Source organism: Rhinolophus sinicus, chromosome 15 (assembly GCF_057876585.1).
Source record: "Rhinolophus sinicus isolate RSI-liver-muscle chromosome 15, RSI-T2T, whole genome shotgun sequence".
In the NCBI taxonomy this organism is placed as follows: Eukaryota; Metazoa; Chordata; class Mammalia; order Chiroptera; family Rhinolophidae; genus Rhinolophus; species Rhinolophus sinicus.
The window spans coordinates 4,405,265-4,423,909 of NC_142515.1; the positions used below are offsets into that span (position 1 = coordinate 4,405,265).

The window sequence follows — 18,645 nt, forward strand, 5'->3', positions numbered from 1 at the left end:
CAGATCCCGAGTTTCATGCTGAGTTTAGGGGCCTCTTCCCACTGGCTTAGGAGCCTGGAGCTCAGTTAGAGTCCACTCTCACGTGGAAAGGGCCTCAGCGTGCGCGCCGGACTCAGTAGTACTACATGCCTTTGCACGGGTCTGATCTGTCCTTGGACCGATGGGTCTACGTATTTAACATGGCTGTGTTGCATTATCTTTGTAACCCGTTACCTGCGGGGCGTCAGCGCTACAGACACCCGACAGTGCCTGCCGCACAGGGTCGGTGGTAAGACCGAGGGGAAGACCGACATGGAGGGCGTGTGGGAGGCGCAGTGGGCCTGGCACTCGGCCAACGGTCGTGATTCACATCAGTTACTTGGCTCTGCGTGACGGAACTAGACGTCAGGGACAAGTCAGGGCTGGAGGTCCGGATCCAAGCATCACCCATAGGGAAGAGCTGAGGGTGCGAGAACAAGAGGCCATCTGAAAGGCAGGGCCAAGAGGGAACTAGGAGACGCCAAGGAGAGCACCCCAAGGGGCGCGGGCACGGGGCACAGCAGGGTCAGATGGCAAAAGAAACAGGGAAAGAAGGCATCACAGGAAACAGGGAGCTGTAAGTGCTGGGTGGCCCCCGTGTCTGACACGGCAGGAACACTCCAGAAGAGCAGGACTGAAAAGACACTTGAAGTCTGAAAATTGTGTGACCATGTCAATATGGGAGAGGGGACAAATGGAAACTGCCTTGGTGATGCAGGACAAGGTACAGAGTCGGCGGCAGCAGTCCCTTGGTAATGATTTGGGATGTCTGAGAGTGAAGGAAAGCCAGTGTACAGAGAGATGAGAGAGGTCCTGCAAGAGAGACCAACCAGAGACATGGAGGCACAAGGGTGGGACGGAAGTGTGGCCTGCGCTAGAAAGGAGAAAGGACCAGGAGAAGCCAGGGAAGGTGGACGGAGCAAAGGAGGCGGGGTGAGATCACCTGTCACGTCTGAAGGCAGGAGGTTCTCCAGAAGGAGGCGGGAATAAGGCAGGTGGGCTTGGGCGGGAGCAGCGGCGAGCAGACAGTCAGGGCCAGTAAACAGCTGGAGAACAATGACCGGGACCCCAAAGCATCAGCAGGGAAGTGGTTTTCAAACTGCTTCTGTCACCAGGGCTCCACTCACTTGCTCACACTGGGCTCTTACACTAGAGCCAGTAACGGGAATAGCCACGTCTCTGTCTGTGTCTGTCTGTCTGTCTGGCAGGGTATCTGTCTGTTTACTGAGAATCAAATGATCTCCTGTTCACTTTACCATTATGCTTCATAACTATATTTTATATATATTTGTTTGTATTCATCAAAGTGCTTTTTTAAAAACTCAATCACATACAGTCTGACTCCTACACTGATTCTGACAGAGGCGAAAATACACTGAATGCATTTTATTCCATCATTTCCACAATTGGGTGAAAGTTTCAAAACTTTCCCGTTTTTTTTTTTCTCTTCCCTTTAAAACATTGCATGCAAAACATTTTATCTGTATAAAAATACCGTGCTCCAGGTTATCAGCATTTACGTATGCTTATGCCCCTAAACTGCTTTCTTCGCTTTAATGATGTGTCATGGCACCACGGAGCCCAAGCAGGTCCTTCCCATACATTAAAAGCACAGTGCTTGGAAAGGCAATTTTGTAATCAGCCAAAGAGATGTCATTATGCAGTAATCATATGATTAGTAATTTTATAATTTACATATTTAACTGAGTGTGAAGATGTAGCAGAGACAAACGAGGAAAACATTTTAATGTTCCTTCTTCCCAGTTCACACCTGGCTGTTCGACCGCCATTCCTGCCTAATGGGTTCCTGTTCTGCAAATGTCCTGTTAATGATCTGATACATCACTTTTATCACCTCTAAGAAACATACACCACAATTAGACAAAAGGTAAATTTTACATGTCGCAATTTAACAACTGTTGCTTCGTCCTAAACTCCACTTGTATCGAAGCCTGCAAAGTCTTCTAGAAAAATGGGTTCAGAGCTGGGAGGGCAGCACAGACGAAGCACAGAGCCCTAGGAGGCTTTCCAAAATCAACATCAGCCTCAAGGACAAACACCGCGGCTTGTAGACTCTTCAAAGGCTCAGAGCCACGTTGCTCACACCTCTAAACCAGAAATCCCCTTTCTCTCCCAACTCCTGGCATGGCCAACCACCCCCATTTTCCAGCCCCCTAATATTACCCTGCCATATGAAAGAGCAAGACGGCTAAATATAACCACTGCACCCTTCATTTAAACATGAAGACCAGACTTACCCTTTTCCTTCAACTATGGCTTCTTTAAGATGAATATACGAAGCAGGAAATATACCCTTCAGGGGAAAAAAAGAGACAGCAGTTTTTAGTATCAAGATGAATACTGACTGCCAATCAAACAACTGTCCCCAAAAAGGGAGGGGGTTTTGGGGTGACTGGATCACTATTATTAACTATGCAAGTTTTATGCTGTGCCTCACATATAACATATCACAGAAAACAAAGAAGCATAAAAGATGGGAGCTCAATCGGCTTGTGTTTCAGAGGCCGCTGCTGTCTTATAAGAAAACGGAAGCGAAATGTTTGCAAGGAAAAAAGTTCCACAGCATCTTTCTGTGTCTTTCCATAGGTCCCACCTTGTTTTCACTGGCGACCTGAAAACAGGCAGATCAACAGCCAACTGATGCTTAAAGACAATTTTTGGTGATGGTCTCTGACAGTTCCTCCATTCAAAATGCTAAAATTGTTATTGAAAGTTAATGTCTACCATTGACCATCACGTATGTACTGAATACTCACCTGACCCACGGAGAATTTCTCATCAGTCTCCAAACAGAGGGGCTATCTGATCAAATACAGCAAGTGGGCGAGTTTTGCTCCATATGCGTGACTACTGGGGAAGCGTGCCAGTTTACGTTCAGTCTCTGCCTCTGCACAGGGCAGAGCACACACGGCCTGACAGAACAGTGCCCGGGACACAGCTCAAGAGGGCAGTGTCGGGCACAGGCCATCAAGGGCCAGGAGCTTTCGCAAGAGTGTTGGTCCTGCTTCCTGTGCAAGCAAACCACCTCCCTGTGAAGCACAGACGAGCACCTGACAGGCAATCACGGGGACGCCAGGGCTGAGCTCGGGGGCGGCACCACCCAAGGTGTCGTGGCGTCCTTCGTGAGCAGAAATCCAATCAGTGGACCGGGGGCTTCTAGGCGCCTGTTGTGGGGACAGGAGCTCCTGATTGGGGCTCCCTGACATCTGGCCCCACAGGATTTACACAGGCCACCCAGAAACCACTACTTATCACGCCTGGGGCAGGCAGGGCACCAATGATTCATGCTCCCCTGCCTACTAGGAAAGTGGCCGAATTTCATTTAAAGAATTCTCACAGTGAGGGAAAGAGAGAGGCAGAAAGACAGAAGCTGAGCAACAGACAGGAAGGCCCCTGGTCGGCCATGATCCCACCCTCTCTTTATTAATAAGTCCTGAGCTGTGGCTTTCTCAGACAAAACTCAGGGCTGCACCTACAGGAAAGGCACCCTTAAGTACAGAAGGGCAATCCACGCGGAACAGAACTTGCCGTGGAGAAATCTATCCCGTCCTCCTGGCTGGAGCCTACGTTGTTCAGGTCTCAAGCCCCCAGTCACGGTGGGTGGAGCCTGAGCCTGGCAGGGTGGGGGAGGGGTGGAAGTGGGAGGGCGCTGCTTGACCACTGGACTTCTGAAGCCTTAGTTACAGGCTGAGGGCCAGGAGAGCGGCCCAGCCCAATGAGGAGATAATGAGAGGCAGAGGGTAAGAAGCAGAAGTGAAATGAACCGTCTGTCAAGCATAATTAGATATTAAAACATATAACTTAACGTGGACAGCCTAACCACAGCTTAGAATGGACATGACTTCAAAATCATCAAATGAAAGAGCAGAGCTGTAATTTGGTTTTGTGGAGCTAAGAACGGAAAGCCACAGCCGAACTGTGTACAGGAGTGTCCCACACAATGATCGGGGTGTCACTGCACATCTAAGCTTCAGACATTCACACAACCACACATGCCAGCTGCCCTGCGAAAGCAGAACGTTCTTCTTCTGCCAGCTGACGTTAAGTGCTATCAAAATAGTTACGAGCGAGAGGGAAAGGAGCACGCACGAGCTCGGCAAACCTGTTCCTTTATCAGCAATGATAACTAAAACTGAAAATCACGCCTAGTGTTTTGGTGCTGTTGTTTTCTAAAGTCACTGTCCCCAGGTCATTCTCTTATGCATCCTGCGCTTAAACAAGATAAAAACTCCACCGGGGAAAGAAGAAGTTTCCACGTTCCATGACAGCAGGTCAACACCGTCTCACAGCCCAGCCATTCAGTCACGGAAATGCAGCTGCAATTTCTACATACACATACTGTTCAGAAAAAAACAATTCAGGGCAGTACACAGTTCAGCCCATATATTGTTTAAATTCAGAGAAAGAGATATAGACGGAAAACTCTTAGATACCAATGAGACAGAATTGATTTCTTCTCACAGTGATTTATGAAGGGGCATGCACTGGGTTTAATAAAAAGGACTTACCTTCTTCGACTTTTTTCTTAAGGTGTAACCTCGGTACCACCCTAAAGAAACACAAAGTTGACACAGTTAGTACACAGAGTGTCCCAGGATCCTTGCCACACCTCACGCGGTGTGGAACTGCATTGCAGGACATGGGACGTCAGTTCGTCACCAGAATTCGATAATGCCAACGCCTTGGAGATAAACTATGGGGTTTTGTAGAGGGCGTCTCAGAGCTGTCCTGGAGACCTGGCTACAGCCTGAGTGGACAGACACGGCTCCTTCGGCTCCAGGGGCCGCACGTGGCCTTGAAGGCGTCAAGTGGGAGTTAAGAAGCACAATTCTGGGAGGACAAACATCCTCCTGACAGTTCGCCCCTGAGTAGACTCCCTAAGCACGCATTTTCCTCTCTCTCCAACTTGGATCAGGGTCATTGCCAAGTGCAAATACCAGCATCCTCAGATCATCGAGAGCTGCTCCACAACAGAAATCCTATTGAGAACTGGGACCCCTCCCTCTTCCGCACAGAGGGCTCTGCCCTGGAGCGGCCACAGTCCCACAAAGTCCTTCTGTGACAAAGGCGCAGCCCTCCACAGGAAGCAGTGGCCCAGAACTGGGCCCTCCTACCCCCTGGGCTCTGGCCTGGGCTCCAGTTCCCATCCCTCCTGAGGGAGAGAAAGACAACAGGGAAAGCAGAAGACACACACGTTGGACTGCTGGCAAGAATGACACGCTCAATGGAAGAGTCCCTTCCGGACAGACCAGACCTGACCACATCCTTGGCACCCCAACTCAGACACTGTCCCCACAAAACCCCGTAGGACGTGACTAGGCACCAGCCGCCCAACAAGTCCACCCCAGCATGACGTCAGTTTCCATGTCCCGAACACGCTGAAGTTGCTTTAGGTCACCTCGCTGGGGGAAAGCACATCAGAAGCTCAGAGAAATCCTAACTCTGCCACACAGGAGGAAGCGGACGGGCCAGAGAACCACGCGAGCACGTAGAAGGTACAAGTGGGAAAATTCCCAAAGAGTAACCAAATACGAGGTTTCATACAATATCAGCAAGTCAGGCCTTAGAAACCAGGGGTGCGGAATCAGCTCAGAAACTGAGCATGGGCAAATCCCATGGCAATGGCAGCTCCCCCTCTTAAACAGTAGTCGTTTCCACAACCAGAGGTGGGGAAAACCAGAAAGCGACGGGGAGAAAATGAGCAAAGTCCTCAGGCAATTATTAAACAGATGCTTCGTGAGCAATCAGGACAGGAGCTGCACAGTCCCGGGCACCTTGCAGGGGGTGTGCTAAGACCTAGAGGACCAACTGTACCCACTGCGCTTTCCCGAAGGGGGACACACAGATGGCCGGGGGCCCCGCAGACACAAATGTCTAGACTGCAGCTGCAGTGGGAGGATTGTCTCCTGGGAGTCACACCATCCACGTCAGCGGTTCCCACGTGCCAGCGCAGCATCGGAGCCCGTGCAGGACGGCGTTCGCACACGGTGACAAGGGGAAAGTGGACAGGACAACACAGCCGGTTGTCCAAAGCTACACGTCCTCAATGGAAAGGACTGTCCTCGCTCCTGTCATTGTGTCGTCCCTACATTTTCAAGATTAACATGCCCTTTCTTTTCTGAAACTGACAAGGGATTAATGTCCTAGAACATTCAAGAAAATACTGCAAAGTGACAAGAAAAAGACAGAACCCAAGTAAAATGTAAAGAAAGTCTACAAACAGCGCACAAAAGACTTACACATATATGAAGAGATGCTCAACTTAAGCCAGAGAAATGAAAACTTAGAAAACAGTATTACTGCACAATTATTAGCGTGGTAGAGATTGTGATACTGCAGGACAGTCGCCCTGGGGACTGTGGGTGGGAGTGCAAACTGTGGCAATTAGTGTGGGAGGAGCCGGCCCTACCTATCCACAGTGTCTATCCCCACACCCGGCCCAGCAACCACGCTCCTGGGAAAGCACCCTAACGACATCTGCACGCCCATCCGTGCCAGGTGGGACAGACACAGCACGCCACGGCAGCATGATCTAGGCGGCAGGCAGTGGAGCCGATGTGAGTGCCTGGAGCTGGGAGGGCAGGTAGTAAACCGTGGGGAGCAAGCCGTGAGGGCCTCAGACTACATCTACACAGACGACAAGAACGCATCTGAGAACACAGCACCGAGTCACAAGTCAGAAACAGAATCAGACCTACAACCAAGCACATTGACATACATGAAAAATACATGCACGCCAACCAGTAAAAGAACACAAGCAAACAAAAAACCCACTTCAAACACAGCAGAAGGGTTTTCTGTGAGAAGGGGGAGGGGAAAGGGGTGAGCTCTGGGGAAATCTTTTCTTTTACGTTATGATAGCAGATGGCAGTGGCTTTCCATACCCAGAGGAACACCTATGGGTTTCCTCGCCAGGACTTTCCGTATGCATGATTCTTTCAACGAACTGAGCCCACACACTATGTGCCAGACACCGCCCTAGCCAGAGCAAATCTAGAAACAGACTGGACCCAATTTTCTGCCCTCCAAGAGCTCACAAACTGCAAGACTCCCTAATACAAGCACGGGGCAAACCACAAACCGAGTTGCAGGACAGAGATTGCGGTTTGATCAAAAGAATGATTTCCTAATCTTTGTGCAAAGCCTGCAATGTCCCTCAGGTACAGCCTCTAGCGCTTATGGAAATGAGCAAGCAGCAAGCTGGGCAGGCTTGGCACAGGGTTAGTCTGGCGACAGTCACTGAATAAACATCTGTGATCTCCATTCACCCCTCCCATCTGCTTGACCCTGGACATGGCATACAGGCAGGGGCATACCCTCAATGACCCCTCAAAGCCCTTTCCACCTTCAGAGTGGCCTGTAAACTTCCTGTTGCTTGTTCTACACTCCAAGCCTTCAGGAACCTGAGAGAAATTAACCATAACTTGAAGGTAAATTTGTCCTTTGAACCTTAATATAAAGAGTGATCCTTTAGAAATTACATTCTCTGGAGCAATCGCAGTAATATCCTGAAAAGGATCATATAGAAAAAGATAATCAAATTTGACAAACAGAAATAAATTTTCTTACAGGAAAAGTGGGAGGGGGGAGGAGGAAAATAGAAGCAGAAAATGCCAAACTCTAATAATACAATCCGTGAAATTCAAATAGAACAAGAGGAAACAGTAGAAAAACAATTATTCCCTTTATACTCGATGGTAATAAAATCACCAAGTTTCCCAAAGTCCAAACTACTTCCCCGGATGCATTTCTCTGACCAGGTTCTGATTCAAACCAAAAGGCAGTTTCCAAATAAGGAAATCCATTTTATATCAAAGGGTCTTTACAAAGACTAGACTATTTTAATCAAAATTTACAAGATGGACTAGCCCAGCAAATAAACGCTCACTGCAGAGTCCTTTCCCACGCGGGCCAAAGAAGTCAAACGCCTGCTATCCAGCTGTTGGTGTTTTGTTGTGTTTTGTTTTGGAGTTAAATGTATAACAAGGACCACTGACCGGCCTAAGAACGCCACTGCTTTAACGCGGACATTCTTCTTACGAAGCAAAGGACAAGCAGTTGCAGTCCCTACGTACGCAGGCTGCACAGGAAGCCCTTGTCTATTCAGGAATGATGTCATTGCCCAGTGTTTATTAACCAGGATTTCAGCTTCAAATGACCCGGGGGGGCAAAAACAAAAAAGATGTAAGAGCATTTTTCCCTTCAGATCAGAAAAGGGTCTGAGATGAGAGGCTTGATCCTTAACCTCCAGTTAATTTCTCTCTGTTTCCTCTCAGCCACTGGCAATATATACTGAGAGCAGACAACTGTCAGCTGTGAAAATTGAAAGCAAGCAGGAGGCGCCCATCACAACTCCTCATTCACTTAAGGACCAGCTCTGTCTGTGCAGTGTTACATCTGCTTCCAGGCATACGCCACCAGAGCCATTTTTTTTTCCCACAACAGGACTTGTGCAGGGTAAAGGATGCAAAAGAAATAGAACTCTAACTCAGCATGCATCACATGGCGGAATAAGGGACATGGACGTGGACATTTTAAGAGGCTGTGCCTGTCACAGGAAGCTACGAAGATTACTGGAGCAAGTTGCAGCTTGCCAAGCGCATACAAGCTCATTGCTGCTTCGTTCTTGTGCAAAGTGGATTTCAAAGACTGAGTCTGAAGTTCAATTTGTTGATTCCTATGGGATGTCTGCAATTCCTCTCCCACCCCCACCTCCTACTTGGAAGGGTTTGGCTACACCCGATCTAAAAGCAATTTTTCTGTTGAAATTATTGACTTTAATCGCTTGTTTTTATTCCTGTGCTATAAGGGGGTTACCCCTTCGATCAGGACATAAAGCCACCGACGCTGAAACTCAATCTTAGAAAACTCCAGAATCCAAGGACTCTAAAAATCAAGCCTGTCCTTGCTGCTCTTCTCTGCAATAATAACCGCAGTGCAAAACGAAAGGTGGCCCGTTCAAATAGTCTGCAAACGCTAAATATGAAAAACAATTGCCTGAAAAACCAAGGACATCGGAAATCCACTGTCACCAACAGTGTTATTTATTGGATACTTATAGCAATTGTTTCCCTGGACCACATCCCACATAGCTGTGACAATCTCTGTTCACTCCTAGGAAAATGGGGTCACAGATTTAAAAAAAAAAAAAAAGGGGAAAAATAAGAAATGACAATTTGGGTTCCTCTGAGGATGCTGTTGACAAATCTGTGAGCATAAAATGTCTCACCATTCCCATCAAACATCTCAAAACAATGGGAATTGTTTCAACACTAAATATTCGACACTAAAATATCGTACATGTATTTCAAAATTTTTTTTTCAAGTGGCCAGTTGTTAACAGTCAGGATTAACATACATTTGCAAAAAAAAAAAAGAATCCATGAGTTTTTTTTCAATGAAAACAACTTTTTCAACAGAAAGCTTTAGTGGTGAAAACCAGGAATTTTCAGTTTTAATCTCATCTTAAGAAAGCATGATTTAAATAGCAGAGAGCCGCGTTACTGCTCTTACCTGAAATGGCACATCATGCAAGAATACGGGTCATATGAGAAAGAAGAGGTACACATGCTTTCTTACCAGGGCAATGCTTTGCCCGCTGAGCATTGAAAAAGCATGCTAACTGCCCCAAAACACAAGAGAACAGATACCAAAATGTATACGCACCTTCGTATGTTTCCAAAATGTGCACGGTGTCTCCTATTTGTAAAGAAAGTTCATCCACTCCCCTAGCATCATAGTTATAAAAAGCTGTGAAGAAAGCAAAAAGGGTAAGAAGATATTAGTAGAGGTAGAAGTCACGATGCTGGGTTGTTTCTGCTTGTTTTTAATATTAAAACATATTCAGACTTTCCCTGGATCATCCTCTGATGCCCATAAAAGTAGCCTTTGCTTTCAAGAAACAAAAATAAAGGGTCATCATTTAAGTAGAAGAAATTCATAACTACTCATGATACCAGACAACCATAAGTGATTTTTTTTTAATTGTGGTAAAATATACTATATGATACAGAGTTTGCCTTTCTAACCATTTTTAAGTGTACAATTCAGTGGCATTACTTCCATTCCCAATGCTGTGCTACCATCACCACCAGGAATTTCCAAAACTTTTTCATCCCCCCAAACAGAAAACTCATACCCATTAAGCAATACCTGCCATGCCTCCCTCGCCCCGCTCCTGAAAACCCAAACCTACTTTCTGTCGCTATGACTTCAGCTACTCTACCTTCCTCAGCGAGGTGGTCGCACAGTATTGTCCTTTTGTGTCTGGCTTCTTCCACTCAGCATGGTTTCAAGGTTCATGTACATTGTACCATGTATCAGAACTTTATTCTTTTAGTGGCTGAATAATGTTTGCAATATGAAGAAAACTGAGGGTATTGTTAACAACATTTTAATTATCACTTCACATACTACTTGTGTTTCCATTAATTTTTTTATTAGCTGACTTTTTCCTATGAATCCATTACATGTGGACTGAATACTCTTTGGAAACCATACTGGGAAAAGGAAGAAAAAAAAAAAAATCACACACACACACACACGTTTCCCCGAAAATAAGACCTAGCCGGACAATCAACTCTAATGCGTATTTTGGAGCAAAAATTAATATTTGGAGCAATAATACTTTACTGTAAGACTGGGTCTTATATTAATTTTTGCTCCAAAATACTCATTAGAGCTGATTGTCCGGCTAGGTCTTATTCTCTGGGAAACACGGTATGTTGCTATTAAGCCAAAAAACTATGCTATAATCAAATAGGCAAAAATATTCCCAATATTAAGAAGAAATCCTTAAAACCGGCAATACTCCACGAATCTCTGAAATCCCCAATCTTTATCGTGACATAAAGCAGTTCCTATTCTAGATAAGCCCTAAAAGTTATACCATAAAATTCTGACTACACGTGTACTCAAGTATTATGGGATAACGGCAACTGTTACAGTGAAAAAAGGATGTTAGAAACCGTTTAGACCAAAAAATGACTCAATTATTCTACTCCCAATTAAAAATACAGTGATCCAGTCATGTCCCTCCTTCTCAAGAGTTCTCCTAAAAAGATGTCATACTCGGTGGAAAACTCATCTCCAAACCCCTGATCAATTTCTTGTACATCCTAAACACCCCAAAGACTAGTCTGCCCTTACATGAGACCCTTACTGTGACCCTCTCTAAAATTATCCTTGGTCATATCACGCGCAAACCCCCCCAGCAGGCATGGTGGGTCCCTCGTGGTACACAACTCATCTCCCAACCACACACGACGGGTGTCCCTCCTTTGCCCTGAAGGAAAGAAGCTGGCCTGTCCCACACCTGTGTGTACAGACTTATCCTCCCGTCGCCAAATGGGTCTTCCCATAGGGCGCCATCTCTTCCAGAAAGCCAGGTCGAAGTGTGTGTTTGCTTTTTCAACCCCCTTCTCCAAACATCTGGTGCCACAGCACTCTGAGTCCCTGTTGTCAGCTCCAGAATTGAGCCACCTCTGGCTGTGACAGCACTCAGACTTTCAGGCCCCCGGCAGCCTCCCTGGTTTGATGTCCATGGTTTCCAGAGCCAGACAAAATGCAGGGCAAGACCTCTACCCTGAGGCCCTGGGTGACCTCCAGCAAATGACCCACCCTCGCCATCTTCAGCTTCCCTGTCTGTCAGATAAAGATATTGAAACTTACGCCTCATAGGATCGTATGCATTTTGTGTCTTACAGAAAAGATCGCCGCTGACAGATGTGGCGATCGAGCGCAATGGGGAACCACAGTGAAGACTCAGTACATGGCAAAGGCTCTTATTGTGGCTGAGAGGACTGCTGTGTCCTGCACCAAAGACTCCGGCCGGTACCAGAATCCTTTGGAAAAGCCAGCGCAAGCTTACTATCACCTGCTCGCAAAAATCCGAAAACATCCAAAGCCACACATAGGCAGACAACACCAAAATTCATAAAAATGTAATGTCCTCAACTAACATCAATGCTTATTAGTAGTTACTGAAGTTTATGCAGCATTTCATGGTGACTCTTTAGCGAGAAAGAACTGCATTAGGTCCCGGAAGCTCAGAGCATGCCCTCGCCTTCCAGTTCTGTGTAACCATGTGCCCCAGCCAAGAGGAAACACACTGGCGTTTATCACAGCTCTGAACAGCACTGCACAGCGTGTCTATTCTATTATGGACAAGGAAAACTTAAACGCACCAGAAATCACAAAAATGAAATAAAACGAGCACGTCCACTCTAAAGACATTCAGGTCCGTGTGACTCGGTCAGGCACACACGGAAACCTTTAAAGAACTGCCCCCTCCATCTCTGAAGGAGGCAGACAAAGGCAGTTGTGAAAATCTCACACACGAATACAGAAACTCCCAATTTAACTCTGCAATGAGCCCTAAAGATCCCTGATTTTGCAGATGAAGGAAAAAAGGGCCTCCAGAGGGTTAAGGCATATGGCCCCAGATGACACAGCAGGTGGCGGCCCAGCCCCCTGCCGTTTGTTCTTCTTAGTATTTAGTATTACTGCCTAAACAGTCCCATATTAAAAGCAAATCAACTAGATAAGATTACTGCACAGGGGAGTGGGAGGGAGGGGTTAAGTGAAGTAGACAGAATAATGGCCCCCAGCGTCACCCACATCCGAGTCCCAGAAGCTGTAAAAATGCTACCTGACATGGCAGATGTAATTAGGGTAAGGATGTGAGGTGTGGATGCTGGTCCTGGATTATCCGTGGGGGCCCAGTGTAAGCACAAGGGTCCACATAAGATGGAGAAGAGAGGGTCCGAGTCAGAGAGGAGATGTGATGATGGAAGCAGAGGTCCAAGTGAGCAAGGAAGGGGCTGCAAGCCAAGGACTATGGGCACCTCTCGAAACTGGAAAAGGCGAGAGGGACATGGATTCTCACCCAGAGCCCCAGAGGGAACACACCTTGACTGTAGGACTTGTGATCTCTGAAACTGTAAGATTATCACTTTGTGTTGTTTTAAGCCTCGAAGTCTGTGATAATTTGTTACAGCAGCAGTAGGAAACACATACAGGGAGGTATAGAAAAAACAATGGGAACATGGTATTTTGTGGCTTATTTATTTATTCAATGCTTAAGGCAGCTGGAGCAGGGGACCCAACTGCAGGGGTCCCAACTGCTGGCATCTGAATCTGACAAGTCTGTGGCTGAGGTTCCCCAGTTCTTGGGTGACAGAAAAATGAGAACAATGCAGTACATTTTTGTTAAGTAAATCCAAAAGAATTCAATTGAAAAGATTATTCTTCATTCTGATTATTTGACCTTTCAAAGATGCCCCCTTTTGGGGGGTGAGAGCAGGGACCAGAAAGAGCAAAAGTGTCTTCTCCTTTATGAAGGATGATGACAGATGGCATCTGGGTTTAAAAAGGTCTTTGCCTGACAGAAGCACAAAGATGGCAGCCTTTCTGCAAGTCAGACAATTTGTCTTCTTTATTTTCCCAGAGTTAAGATCCGGGAACAGCTCCACAAGAGAATATGGTCACCAAGTATCCATTCACATCTCGGAGGGTATGGCAGTCACTTCCCCCAGCTGCTGGGCTATATGCCTCTTCCTCAGATCCACTGACCTTCTTACCAGCCTGGCTGCGATGGGTGGCACTGGGTCCGCCTGCACAGTCCTGTGACCCTCTCAGTCCTAGCTGCAGAGTGCAGTGCAGAAGCATGACTTGTTGCTCGTGTGAAAAGTGACATGGGAACAGATGCAGAGATGAACGCAGCGTGACGCTTCTTTCCCAGGGTGGTGTTTTTTCTGTTTCTGAAAAAGCAGGCATCAGCCTAGGGTTCATGGGCACCTGGACCTTTCTGTCTCCAAGTCAACACTCCAGTCTGTGCCCGCACAGCACATATGCCTCCGAGATGTGAACAGGGACAGTCATTAGCTCTGCTCAATCTCCTGATCACCCTAAAAACAGCTGCCCAGGGGTGTCAGGAAAGACCCGTGGCTCATAAATCACAGGGAGGGTTTCCACTGCACCCATATTAGTAACACTGAGGGTGATGATACTACGGCTGAAGCTGCTGCCGCTGCTGCTGCTGGTATAACTGGCATATCATGACGGCAGTGGTGACGACGGGGACGGCGGTGGGAACTGCGGTGGTGACGACGGCGGCGGGGACGGTGGTGACCGCGGTGGTGGTGGTGGGGACAGCGGTGGTGACGGCGGTGGCGGGGATGGTGGTGATGGTGGTGGCGGCAGGGATGGCGGTGGTGACGACGGGGACAGTGGTGGTGACGGCGGTGGTGATGGTGGTGGGGATGGTGGTGACGGCAGTGGTGATGGCGGTGGGAACAGCGGTGGGGACCGCGGTGGTGACGGCGGTGGGGACGGTGATGAGGATGATGATGGTGACGGTGACAAGGATGATGATGGTGGTGACGGCAATAACGCTGTTGCTATGATACTGACTGACATTTACTGAGCCTATTTTCTGGGCTAGTCAGTCAGCTAAGTGTTTCACATGTTCAGACTAATTTAACCTTCACAATAGTCCCTTGAGGTGGATACGTAATTTTCCCATTTTCCTTGTCAGAGTTTATAGCAGCTCAGAGTGTGCCCATGTTTGAGCAGCCAGTGGAGGGGCTGTACAAAGCCAGAGGCCAGCATGGATCAAGGGACATAGTGACAAAGCCCTGTGCGGTCCCATCCTCAACCCTCGGCCAGAGTCAGTCATCTCTGAGCCTCAGATTGCACTCCTGATGGCTCCCCAGCAAATTGCAACATCCAGCTTGGAGTTCCCTGACGGGCCAACAGGCCTATGCGTTCCTCAAGCCCACCACGTCTAAAGCATCATGCTAGTGGATTTCCGTCTCCTTACACAGAAGCAGCCAAGTTGGGGTGATTTCAGAAACACAGGGTTGGTTTAACATCCAAAACCAACCAATGTGAGTCACCACATTAGCAGAGTAAAGCATAATCATGACTATATGACCATCCCACTGGTACAGAAAAAGGACCGGGTGAAATGTAACTCGTATTCAAGGAAAAACAAAAAAACCTACTTGACTACTCTGACATTAGGGGGAAAAAACCATGGCAGTCCATCAACCCATTTAACAGATGACAACACAGAGCCCTATAGAGGAGTTGTGCCTTGCTCAAGGTGGTGTGTTGAACTGACTGCAGCCCTGGGGACCCTGTGGTGTCTCCACCACCCCACTCTGCCCGGCCCAAGTTTTCACCGAGCTGAAAAAAATGATACTTTGACTGATCTCCCAGCTAAATTCACATTAATTGCATAAACTCTCTTTTCCTCTATCACCGGAATTATCTTCTTTAAATCTCACTCTAAAATCTTATCATTTCCGTTGACTTTCTGAACAGTGCCTAAATTCTCCAGCACATCATTAAGCCCTGTGATATCTGACTTCAACCCACCCCCAGGCCCCTCCTCCCACCCCCCTCCCCGGACGCCCTGAGCCTGTCAAAGCTTCTCCTTCCTCTCACCACCTCTGAAGACCCCACTTGTCCGCAAGGCCTGCCTTTACCTTCACATCCTTCTCCAGGTCCTCACTGAATTCTGACTTTCTGCCCCGACCAAGAACAGCCTGAATTAATTGCTTGCTCCTGACCTTTCCTATCAACTCTGTGACTCCCCACAGCCCTGCAGAGTTGCTTATCTCTATGTCTGTCTCTCCCTCCAGACCAAACTCCTTGGGGGAAGTAAATGTTTATTAATCATTGAATTTCACACAGTAGCTAATACCATGCCTTGCAGGGACTCCATAAAAATTCACTGAATTTAACCAGCTCATAAAGTGTTCCTTCTTGTGAGGCTAGCAATAGAATGAAAGCAAAAACTGAATCATTTCTTCCTGTTCAAAATGATCTTGCCCTCGACAGAAAGATCCAGGAGCCCAAGATTTATTCAATCAATAAGGAGACACAATATTAGCTTTCCAGGCTCTGCTTGGTCTCTTGCCTGTAATGAGATAATCTACCACCAGCACTCAGGTTCAAAGCCCTTGTAAAATGGCCAAAACACGGATTGACCACACATCACTTCTCGAAATCTGCTCAACTCAGTTTCTCTATCCCACACATTGTTCTCTTGAAACACGACTTCAGGGTTTCAAGTAGCAATTTAAAAGTTAATTAATTCTTTTAAAAAGTCAATTTGTGAGAATGAATTGCTCTGCTTTTGATCTCACTCCATCTTGCCTTCAGTTGGAAAAAACTGCTTAGAAGCGTATGTCTTCTCAGGGGCTGGGGAAAATGCCGACCGTTAGTTTATGAGGACCAGGCAAGAGCCCTCCCTGTCTGTGCCCCTACAGGGCTTCATTCTAAAGGGCTGCCCATCCGCTGTCCTCGAGTTTCACAAACTCTACACATTTCTCTAGTCCATGCGAACCCCACACTCAGCCGTTCCCGAGCCTCTGTCGGGCTCCTGCTCGGGTCCAGTGCTGGGCTGGTGCTGGGGTGGCAGCGATGGGCCGAGCACAGCACAACCCCGGGGAGTAGTGGCCCACAGCCTGGTCCCTAAGGAACAGCCTTTTCACGCGCTGGACCCACTCGGGAAATACGGCGTAGAAAGAATCAGGTTATATACACATCCCTTCTGGGCACGCAGCCAAAAGAACAGAAAGCACAGACTTAACCAGCTATCAGTCCACCCGTGTTCACAGCGCCATGACTCAGCGCAGCTGTGGTGTGGAAGTAACCCAGTGGCCAGCGAAGGATGAACGTACAAGCAAAATGTGGTCTACCCCATACAACGGAGTATTATTCAGCCTTAAAAAGGAAGGAATTCTGACACATGCTACCTTGAAGACATTAGGCTAAGTGAAAAGGCCAGACATTGTATGATCCCACTGGTGTACGAGGCACCAGAGGAGTCAAAGTCATAGAGACAAGGTAGAATGGGGGGGGGGAGTGAGGGGGGAAGGGGAAGTGAGAGGGGAGGGGGAGTGAGGGGGGAGGGGAGTGAGGGGGGAGGGGAGTGAGGGGGGAGGGGAGTGAGGGGGCGGGGAGGGGAGATGGTGGCGTTGGGGAGACCGACTGTGGTGATCGCTGCACAAGGTGAATGTGCTTAATGGCACAGAACTGAACACCTAAGAATCGTTCAAACAGTAAATTTACGTCATGTCTATTTTACCATAATAATAAAAAAGATACAGTGAATAAAAGGAAAGGCTGGTAACGTACGTACATGAGGAATGTTGCTAGTGGATCTAGTATCTCCAATCACTGTGAGCCGTGAAACAGTCAATGGCGCAACATACAAACTGCCACGGTGGGTAGCAGTTCGCTTACCTGGTTCACCCCAGAGGGAGAAGCAAGGGGAAAGTAGGGGTGATGGGTTCAGGTCAAAGGACCAAAGGACACATCTAGGACCGTAAGTGAGTGTGTGTGTGTGTGTGTGTGTGTGTGTGTGTGTGTGTGAGTGAGAGAGAGAGAGAGAGAGACAGAGAGAGAGAGAGAAATGGGGGGAGGCGAGAGGGGGGACAGAGAAACTGAATAACCACATTTCCAAAAAGGATACTACTTTCAAAGTCACAAAGTTACTTCTTCTGGGTTCCCATCTTTCTTTCTTAGGAGCGGAGTGTTTCTCTGCCAACAAAACCCCTGCGGCAGGACTCCATGTGACATTTGGACATTAGAATCAAGGAACTCATCTAATAATTTAAAAACTGGAGCAAGGCATCGGAAGATAAAGTAGCCATCATTTGTTACTCAGTATTTCCTTTTGCCTTTTGCATGGAAACAGGTGGGAGAGATGGTGAAGATAAGAGTATGAAAAGAAATATATGAAAGAGTCTTGTACAAATTCTAATTGAAGTGATACACACAATTCACAGATATTTTCATATCTTTCTTCAGAATATCACTGTCTGCCTTACCCACAACTAGCCAGCAGCTATCATATTTCTATCTAGTCCAAAAGGCCACCGTGCCCAAAACATGCATGTTTCTTAGGAAATACACCGGGTGGTGGATGGATTCCGGCCTTATAGCTTTTCCATGACAGGAAAAACAAGATTCCACTTTTCAAGACTTTCGTCTTCCACAAAGTCAGTGCCAGGATGGAAAACCATCGACCTCATTACCGAGTCTTTGCAAATCCACCCACAAATAAGAAAAGACTTAACTGACCTGAAAATTATCTATTTTTGCATTTAATTTTGCTTAGCAGCAAAGAGTTGTAGAGAAGAGATGAGGGGAGATTTAATCTCTTTAATCGTCCTTCTTCAAGGCAGAAAGGTTATTGCAATTTAGGAAAATATATGCTAGTGAACTGGCCAGACATTTCCCCTCCCCCAGCAGGCTATGGGGACTTTGCGTGACCTCTGGGGCCCACAAACCCCACCACCAGGGCCAGTTGGAGGAGACTCCCTGCAAATCAGCAATGCAAGCCAGTCAGCCCCATGGAATGCGAGTCCAGTGGACGCCACAAGCAGGGGCCGGTCCCAGTGACATTCCTGATGAGAACCGTGGGCAGCCAGGAGCAGCCAGTGTCTGAGGTGACGCAAGCCTTACTTTCTGTTCTCAGCTGTAAACCTGGCCAGAACTTGCACTTCCCCCCACCAGCCAAACAGGTTCTGCCTAAAGGGCACAGTGAAAACACACCCCTGAGAAGAGGTGAGCCAGGTCTGCATTGCTGGG

General features: G+C 47.5%; 1 protein-coding gene across 2 annotated transcripts in view; it reads right to left on the reverse strand.

Moving 5' to 3' along the window:
- DOCK1 (dedicator of cytokinesis 1) overlaps positions 1-18,645 on the reverse strand; it is a 446,228-nt gene that overhangs the window by 391,356 nt on the left and 36,227 nt on the right. For both annotated transcript variants that reach the window (XM_019728239.3, XM_019728238.3), the window contains exons 2-4: positions 9,706-9,789; positions 4,548-4,588; positions 2,277-2,332 (exon numbers count right to left, since the gene is read on the reverse strand). In XM_019728239.3, the coding sequence (XP_019583798.2) occupies positions 2,277-2,332; positions 4,548-4,588; positions 9,706-9,789 (181 nt within the window). The remainder of the gene's footprint in view (positions 1-2,276; positions 2,333-4,547; positions 4,589-9,705; positions 9,790-18,645) is intronic.